Here is a 9940-nt window from a genome sequence, read left to right as displayed (position 1 = left end):
AAGCTGCTAGTCCTCTAAGAAAAACAAGCATTACTGGTATTCCTAAGACAAATGGAAACTATGACTTTGGGCTTTTTTGTAAACCAGACTTCTAAAAAATAACTATGTTAATTTTTCCAGTAACCTAACACCCTAAAAGAGAATGTCTAAATCTAAAGTCACAACCAATGTGAACCTGCACGTATGCAAAGCACAAAATTCAAGAGTTCTTATGACTCTACAGGCACCTGAAAGTTTTAACAACCCTTCATGCTCACTTAATAGTCCATAAAGAATAAGGGAGATACAGGGAGTACTTCTAATATGTGTCTTTTACAAATCTTTGTTATGTAGTTGCTTTATCCTTACAATACTCCACTATGGTGGCCTTGTTTTTGTTTTGCTTTGTTTGTAAAATGAAGTTTAAGTAGCCCATTAGCCTTTCCTTTCAAACACGTGTCTTTTGATGTTATTTCTTATAAAAAGAAAAAAAAACGAATGAAAATACAAGGGATGAGATATAATTCATTAAGTATAAAAATATGTTGTTTCGAATTCAGAATAATTTAATAACTCTTCGTTATTTCATATGTATCTGGAAATGGAACAGACACATGTCCTGATCCTGTCACAAGAGGTAGAATTCCAGCATTTGGTACAACATTCCAAGACAGGGTCAAAGTGACATTCCTGTTTCCCCTATAAAAAGACATAATAAACAGAAGTCAGCAGAAACACTTATAGTTCAGTAATAATATTCTAAACACTGCAGTCAAATACTTATAAAGTACCTATTTCTTACAAGAATTCAAATCTGCAAACAGAACTGTTTTCTTACCTCATCTGAAATCCAAAGACAATACTAGAAGATATCAGCATTACATTTGTGGATACCCCTTAATGACCAATCTCCACTCATGTACAGGTACATTAATAACTGACAACCAAAACGCTCATATAAGCAAAACTCAGTGAGTATAAAATGAGACATGTGCTAGGAATAGGAAGACAATTAGTTGAAGCCTAATTTTGTCACTATCAAGTCGGGCAAAACAGAACAAGTCAATATCCATCAGTCTGGAATTTTCACTTAAAAATATGAAGTTTGGTTTGGTCATAACAATTCTCCTCTAAAATCCTCTCTGATACTACCTCACAGAGCATAAGAGGTAAAAAATGACCTGAGAGATCAATCATTGGATTCCCTCATTTTGTTTAAGTAACCTGAAGTCTAGAAAAACTAATAGAACCAATATTTGATTCCTAGACACAATGCACTACTTTCTCGCTAAATTATCCCTGTCTCATGTTCAAAATGGAGACCCCTAATTTGATAATCATAGCCCTCCCATATGTAAACAAACCTATGTTTCCTGTTTCCTTAGCATAAAATCTTAGACATTTATTAGTTTATTACTTTTCACACACTGCAAGAAAACTGGTTTTTAGATCCTGATTTAGATTTCTTCTCAATCTTTCAGGTTACATCCACATAAATACTTCTCTCCCATTTTTTTTTTACCCTTTACTATTTTTCTTTAAAATAAAAAACATTATATCTTTCTCTCCCTTTTACATCTTCCTAAATGTAAAAAACGACAAAGAATCACTCACTTGAGACCATTTCCATCATCAAAGAAAAAGTATTTTGTTTTCATATCTTTCAACAGCAGTTTTGGATTATCACCTCTCAGAACAATCTTGTCCCAAAGGACAACTTGGTTCAGAGCCTACATAAAAATAAACATGAATTAGGGAACTCATCAGAAACAGCATCTTAGTATTTCAAATTAAAAGTGTAAGTAAACAAAGAGTTTGACAGGAAGTCTCCAATGCTGTTGGTCTTGCTAAAATCTTGACACATAAAAAATGACTGCAAGCAGATATGTATTGGGGCAAAGTTTTTTTTGGAGAGAAAAGTATTTCCCTAAAAGAAATTGTTTCTTTTCCTAAACCAACTCTATTGCACAGAGCTCTCCTGGCTTCCTGTAAAGTTTTAGAGCTATATAAAGCAAAGATCATGGGGTCATAACCAGTAGAAGAGTGGTAGGGAATGAGGAGAGAGGTGGGAAGGGTAAAAGGAAGAACCAATGGAAAAAACAATTCAAATGAATCATCTTATGCCAAGTACAAAGGCGTCACCATCATCTGAGGATCATGAACTGGGAAGGGTGGGTAGTGAGGTGGGCCCTGAAGGGAAGCACACCAAGACCTGTGTGCATGATTGTTTGTATGACGTGGATTATGTGTAATTACAATGTACCAATAAAAGTATAAAATGGGAGTGGGGGGGCAAAATCTTATGGAGGAACCAGAGAGACTAGAATCCCTAGAAAACGAGTGTTCTTTTAAGTCTTTTCCTTTTAAGCTCTCTGATACCTCTCATGTCAGAATGAGCCCTCAATAGTACTGGGAAAACAGAATAAGCAGAGTAAGTTAATCCCTGTTCCATCACAGTTAAACATAGATTTACTGCTGCCAGATTATATCATTAAAATTGGTGAATCTTCAATATTTTAAGTTGTCAAGGAGTCACCAAAGAAAGGTTTAAGATCTATTTTCCCTTTGTATTAACAAGAATATGTGCACCGGTGTTCTATCATGGCAGAATTATAAAGGGTGGACAATTCTTTATAGACACTCTATTTCAACATGTTACAAACAAGTTCCATTAAAAAATTAGGAGCATGAAATGAAAAGCAAATATCACTATGACTGTCACTAAATCTCCAGGAATTTGTTCTCACTAAGCTATCATTAGCTTGTGAGATGATTGCTCAGTATGGGTAACTGCATCAACTGATAAGAAATGTGGAACAGCTATTTTTAAAAGAGGGCTTAAACCTACAACTTAAAGCCTCTTCCTAGCTGGGTGTGCTGGCGCACACTTATAATCCCAGTACTTGGGAGGCTGAGACAAGAGGATCCAAGTTCAAAGCCATCCTCTTCCTAACATTAGCAGAAACACTAATACTAAAGGAGCAAAACCAAAGATGCTGAAATTAAAAAGACTTTATATATATAATCTCTTATTTACCAAAGCAATAACCTGTCCAATTTGGACTCATAGTATCTTAGTAGTTAGAATAGGGCAAATCAGAATTATTTTATGACAAGTATATTTAAATTCTATGTATAATTCTGTGGGATAATATTATTATATATACTTGTTACTCTTTATCTTCAAGAGCCATTTCTGTTTCTCTCTGTTTAACATTTTGTTGATCTTGAAGGAACAAGGAGCAAAACTTACTTATCCAATATTCCCAATGCCTAACAAAATAGTTGGCATAATATAACACACAAACACACTCAAACTCAAAATAAATATATAATTTTTAAGTGTTAAACGTTCCAATTAAGAAATAAAGCTCTTTAATGTGTTACTTTCTTAAAAACAAATACAGTTCAAAAAACGTAGACCCATCTTTAACTACAAATCATCTTCAGTCTGCAATGATGAGAGAATCTCTCTAGTAAAACAACATATAATTCCATATATTTCCCTTTTCAATTTCATGACACTTCAAATCTTTAGTATAAAATACTAAGCTAGCCCCTTAGAACATTTAGCAGGAAGAGTCTACCACATTCCCTACCTGCAACAAAAGCTACAAATCAGACCAGACTAGCTTTCAAACATAAGTTAACAATCTTAGTATGTTTTAATCTGATAGCTTAACAGCTCTTAATTACAAAAGTTATTATAATTTATAAAGACTAAGTTAATTACAGATTGGTGAATCCCATACAATTCTAAAACAAAGTAAAATCGACCTCAACAAGCAGAATATTATTTATAGATGTATGATCTAATAAGACAACCAAAGCATGTATTTTTAAAAAGAAAAATATATTTAGTACTGAGTTAAAAAATAATCTCAAATGATTCAAAACTTTTTAATATTTACAGCCTGACTATATATCTTTATAATGAGTTTTAATCACAGATCTGAGTTTTTGTTGATCGAATTTTGTTGCCAGTAGCCTTCTAATTCTGACTGGAAAAATAATATTTTAGCTTAAATAGTTCTCATTTTATAGAGAAGGAACTACTGATGATTAGCTAGATACTATTATTATTTACCAAAAGATGTCCTTTATTTATTATATATTACATACATACTATTACTAGTTAATATCATCACTGATAATGAATACAAAGTTCTATTCCAAATAATCTTAACCAATACAGAATTTTCTCCTCCAACTTAGTAGAGCATTTAAGTTATCTTTTTGTTTTTAATCCTTTTATATGACTTAGCAGCTAGAGAAAGAAATCTAAGTCTCCAACCATTTTCCTATTGTTTATATGTGTTGGGACATTAGCATTATCTTCAACCTGGGTTTTCTTTGCAGAAATCTTATTTGTGTGTGTGTGGGTGTGTATGGTACTGGGGATAGAACCAAGATGCCTTCCACCTCTGAGCTAAATCTCCAGACCTATTTTTTATTTGTTCTGGATACAGGATCTTTACTAAGTTCTGAGAGCCTTACTAAGCTGCTAAGGCTGGCTTCCAACTTGCGAGCCTCCTGTCTCAGCCTCCTAAATACAGGGATTACAAGAGTGCATGACCACACCCAGTGCAGGAATCTTTTAAAAGCTATTTTTCCATTTTTATAGCAATTATTTAAAACTATATAATATAATCATGAACCCCACAAGTTTGCAAAATGCTGCAATTTGCATGGCCTTAGAAATGCTTTTTCTACAGTACACAACTTTTAACTCTTGGCCTATAGACGCTGACCATGTTACCACTTTCAGCATTCTTCCCCTAGAATATTTGCAAATTGTCATAGCCATCTGATCATCTGACTTAAAAACTGAACATGAATATTAATCAGTTCACATAGCAATTATTGGTAGAGGTTGAAATCTTTCTCTTTAATTTTAAACTGCAAACTAGATGACTAAAAACTACAGTGTTTCTCGTATATACCTATTGATTACTTTGCATAAATACCATCCTGGACACCACAATGCTAAAGAGTTATAGAACACTCAAAAGAAACAACAAAAAGGTTTTAAAAAATCTAACAAAGTTTTAAAGTAACTATTAAAATATGTTTAAGTATACTTACATTATTTTTTGTTGAATATTCTGCTGATAAATACAGAAACAACTGCTTAACATTCCAATCAAATATATTCTCTAAATGTAAACAAATTAAGGAATATACAAATTATACAGCAACACACAACTCTTTTTTAAACATCCAAGTAGTGGTGCTTTACTTTATTTTTACATGGATCATACTGAAAGTAGCATACATTCATACAGTACTTGGTGCCCCCCCCAGCCCGGTTCCCCTACTTCCCCCAACAATGAGTGTCCAGGTTGACCATGCTACATTCACAGTTTGTGGCTCCTCAATCAACCTGACCCTTCTTCTTCTCCTACTCATCCATTCTAGCTTTGCTGATTTCCCTCCATTATCTGGAGTCCCTCTGGTATCCCTAATACTCCCTAGTTTGTGCATATTAGAGAAAACATATGTTCCTTCTCTTTCACACAACTTTTAAATACATCTTAGTTGTTCTTAGATTTTCACTAGCAGTACTAATACTTCAATTAAAAAAATAGTAGCTCGGTATGTTTCTTCACTACTTCTTTTTTTAATTGAAGTATTAGTACTGCTAGTGAAAATATAATACTATATAAATTTAGCAATATGCAAACATCAGAGAGGCTCAAGTAATTAACCAAATATAATATACAGTGTCAGTTGCTTTTGGTTACATACCAGCAGAGATGAAAATGCCTCAACATACTAAAGTGCTTTGATAAGCAGCAACTCAACATTAATTTGGCTCCATTCAGCTTGGGGTGGGGAGAATTACTCACTAGAAAGAATACATACTGGTGCCACCACAGAGAAATGAGCTCCATGTTAGATAATATTAAATACTATATAAACATCGTTCAAATTTTACTATGTGTATTCACACATGAACAGACAGGTAAGTTACATTCCACTTTGAATTATGTGTAGTCACTAAGAGTTACTCGTTTAGAACTGAGAAGTATGATAGTTCTTTATAAGTACAGGTATAATTTTATTATTATAATTTTATGATATATTACAAATGACATTAATATAAAAATGAGGTAGGAAATTCACCATAATACTCTACAAAATTACTTTCACACTAGTTCTATACTCTTTCTGGAATAGATTTTTGAAAATGACACGAAGGCTTAACGGTACACAAAATTTAGTATATACTTTTTTTTTTCTTTCTTTGATACTGGAGATTGAACCCAGGCATTCTACCTGAGCTAGATCCCCAGCCCTATTTATGTTTTATTTTGAAACAAGGTCTAAGTTGCTAAGGCTGGCCTCAAACTTGAGATCCTCCTGTCTTTGCCTCCCAAGTATTGGGATTACAGATGTGCACCACCTGGCTTGACAATTTCTGATAACAAACTCTATTTCCTAAAAAGGGGGCCTTTAGGACTAATTCCTGATAACAAACTCTATTTCCTAAAAAAGGGGCCTTTAGGACTAATTCCAAGCCTACTTCTAAATTCAATAACTTCTGAAAAGTTAAAAAGAATCCTACGGTAGTAAGGAGGAACAGCAAGTAAACTCTCTTAACATTTCATCGGCTTCAAATGTCCAGATAGTTGCTTTATGCAAGTTCTCACTGTTCTTAATCATGGAGTCTTAGAAAGGCAGATGAGATCAGGCTAGAAATGGCAGAGAACATATTGCCAAGGTATTAATTATGACCATAAAGAAGTTTAAAGTGGTCCAAATGATCAAAGTTGTCAAAAGATGAACACTCAAGCAAAATCTTGAAATTGTCCTAAAATCAGTCTTTTGGTACTGAAGATTGAACCCAGAAACATTCTACCTCTGAGCTACACCTCCAGCCCTATTTTAATTTTTATTTTGAAACAGGGTCTAAGTTGTAAAAAGGCCTTTCGAACTATTACAAATATAATTCATTTTTTAAACATAGGTGTTTTTCTGCCATTATAAAATATGGATTCTTTGAGAGTGCACATAGAGCATTTCTAGGCAGACCAAAATCTGGTAGCATTTTTCCTTCTTTAAACCAAATGATCTAATTTTCCTTTTCTTTCACAGTCAACCTTCTTGTATAGATTTCGATCAACTTAACATGTCTGGAAAATTTAAAGTACGTTCGCACAACAAATTCATGAATCTATGAAATTTACTAGAAGTGTATTAAAACAATTTAAATGATGAAAACATAGGTACAGGAATTTCCAAGGTTTGATTGATTCAAGGCAGTAGGCATACTCACTGTCCTGCAAATATCTAACCAACATGCTCAACACAAAACTAAAGGAAAAATAAATATTTCCTTAAAGGATATCAGCAGTTATATCAAATGTAATGAATCCCAGATCACTTCTTTCTCTAGGTCCAGTGAAGTCTTCTACATTTTTTCTAGAAGAAAAGATAAAAAAAAATTACCATCTTTCATACATAACACGTAATTCATATAATTAAGTGACAGGGGAAAAAAAAATCTAGCTGTGCACACAGGTGAAGGCAATTCTACAAAGAAACAAAACCAGGGAATCTGAAGTGTGAAACAAGGCAAATATTCTAACTCAATAAAAAAGATCTTCAGTTATTTTCATAACAGAATAGAGCCCAAGGGAAGATAAAAACTGCCAAAAAGAAACTGCAAACACTGATCTAAAGCAAGTAGAACAGGTAGAAAAAAGTTGCATAACTACAAGGTGGTGTGGAAAACCAGAATAATAACAGCTGTTTACTTAGTGCTTACTGTGTCAGATCTGCTTCGTATATTTCATAATTATTTCGAATCTCACATCAAGGTATTTTCATGTTTAAAAACAATTAAAGCCCTGTAAATTAAAAATTTACTCAAGATAACATTTAACATGTATTCGGTGTGTAATATGTGCCAAGCTCTTCCAAGCCCTCACAGGAGTTCAGAGGGGCAGTGCTGGTTTCCATCCCACATCTACATGAATCTCCAACAGTTATCTAACAAAATAAACAATACAGGAAGAAAAGCAAGCGGAGAGTTCGCCATTAGACGACTGGATTGTTGGAGATTCTATCAAAAAAATTAAGTAAAACTAAAGAAGAGACAGACCTTGTTGTAAAACGGTATACAGTAAATGGGTTTGAGGATCAAAAAGTCTACGTATCATAGGCAAAACTGGTGGAGAATTAAAAAGAAAGCTATCAAGGAAAAAAAGAAGCAATAGCCAAATGACAAGACATCTCGAGAATTTTATCCGGGGCATCTCCATAAATTTATTCCAGAGGTGGACCAAAAAAAAAGGACAAATGAAAGACCCCGGGCACGTTTTAAGCCTATGACGCTTCTAGTTGCATCCTAACAATACCCTAACTTCAAAGCGGCTGCAAGTTATTTCTTGCGTGCTGGAGGCAGAAACCGTACGCGGAACGCCAGGCAGGACAAACTCGGGTCCTCAATGACACCCGGCAAGTTGCGCGGGCCGGGCGGGCGCCCCAGCCCTCGGCCCACGGGGCGGGCGGCGGCGCGGGGTTTGCTGTTGTGTTGCTCCCTCATTGGCCGGGCGTGGGTGAGGGAAGTGAGGAACAGGAAGGAAGCGGAGGCACGGACCTCGGCCACACTCAAAATTAAAATTTAAGAGCAAGCCCGGGAATGGGGCGGGGATCCGAGCGCGCGCCGGGGCGCCGGCCTGGGCGAGCGGCTCCATGGCCGCCGGTCCCGTCCCGCCGGCCCCGGCCGCACTCACAGCATGATCCGCGAGACGTGCAGCCGCACCGGGACGCTCCGGTCTTTGAAGGCGGTGGTGATGAAGCAGCCGAAGGTGAGCGCCGCCATCACGCTCAGCGAGAAGGCGAACAGGGAGTTCGCCCGCGATAGCACGGTGTTCATCGCGACCGTCGCTCGCGAGTCCCGTCTCCGCGCAGCCACCCGGCTCCAGTTCCGGCGGCGGACCGGCTCCCTGCGACCCGCGCCGCCTGCGGTGCGGACGTTCCGGGGGCGCGCGCCGCCGCGGCTCCGCCTTTTTTCCGGTTCCCTTGCCGCGCGCACGCGCGCGCGTACCCGCCCGCCGGGACACACCCACCGAGGGCCCGCCTCCCTAGCGCCGCCGCCAATCAGGAAAAGCAAGGGCGGGGCGAAGCGTCGTCACTGGAGCCCCGCCTCCTCCAGCTCATGCTTCCCGCCTCCACTCCCCCATCTGGCCACAGAATTCTGCAAAGGGAGAGGGGAAGGGGCTAGCGGCTGCCCACCCTGCTTTTTCGGTTCTCGGGTCAGGTGATTTGAGACAGCAGCGTCTTGGTTACTTCTGTGCCTTTTCTTTTTACTTAGAAACCCAAGTAAGGCAAAGTGGTTTGGAGTCTGTACTGATGTCCTGTGTTTGGAAGCCGCACTATAAAACGTCTGGTCCTCTCTCTCCTTTCTCAAAGCTGGTCAAAGTTCTAGGGAAGAGGGAAGAAATGAGGCCACACAGGGCCTGAAAGAGCAGTCCCTTGTACCAGCCTTCCGCGCCTTTACTGTCCACTCCAACCTTAGTCCAGTTCTTATTAATGCTATGTTTTCTAAAGACAGCTGAAGCTGCTTTAGAAGGTAAGAGCTGATTATTCCCATTTTAAATATTTGCTTTTAAACAAAAACGAATTTGCGATAACTAATAAAGTAACCAGCAACCCTAGACTCTCGAGTTCAGTGGAAGTACTTGCTGTGGAGGTGCTACACAGCATAATGTATAAGAACTTAATAATAATAATGAGTAGTAAGCAATGGAATTAACATCACATTCCCGAAACCCTAAAAGCCATTAGGGTTCTGACTGTACCAGTTCTTGACCTTGAATATATAGCTTACTCAGTCTTTGTTCCTTTCACACCTAGGGATTTTTGTAATTATAAAAATGGGATTTATCGGTTCTGGTAATCTGTAATTTTTTTTATTTTGCTGTCTAAACTAAAGAATACTTATTATAGAATA

At 37.2% G+C, this 9940-nt stretch overlaps 1 protein-coding gene across 1 annotated transcript; it reads right to left on the bottom strand.

Moving 5' to 3' along the window:
- Nucleotides 1-545: 545 nt before the first annotated feature.
- SPCS3 (signal peptidase complex subunit 3) lies at nt 546-8863 on the bottom strand (the record flags this gene model as incomplete). The annotated part of the gene is made up of 5 exons (XM_080710677.1): nt 546-678; nt 1594-1709; nt 5065-5135; nt 7325-7404; nt 8721-8863. The coding sequence occupies 5 exons, from the start codon at nt 8861-8863 to the stop codon at nt 546-548; spliced, it is 543 nt and encodes a 180-aa protein (XP_080566803.1).
- Between the last annotated feature and the right edge of the window lie 1077 nt (nt 8864-9940).

This window comes from Muscardinus avellanarius (genome assembly GCF_963383645.1).
Source record: "Muscardinus avellanarius genome assembly, chromosome: 14".
Lineage (NCBI taxonomy): Eukaryota > Metazoa > Chordata > Mammalia > Rodentia > Gliridae > Muscardinus > Muscardinus avellanarius.
The sequence above is the reverse complement of the archived record's forward strand: the minus strand, read 5'-3'. Positions and strand labels throughout refer to the sequence as shown.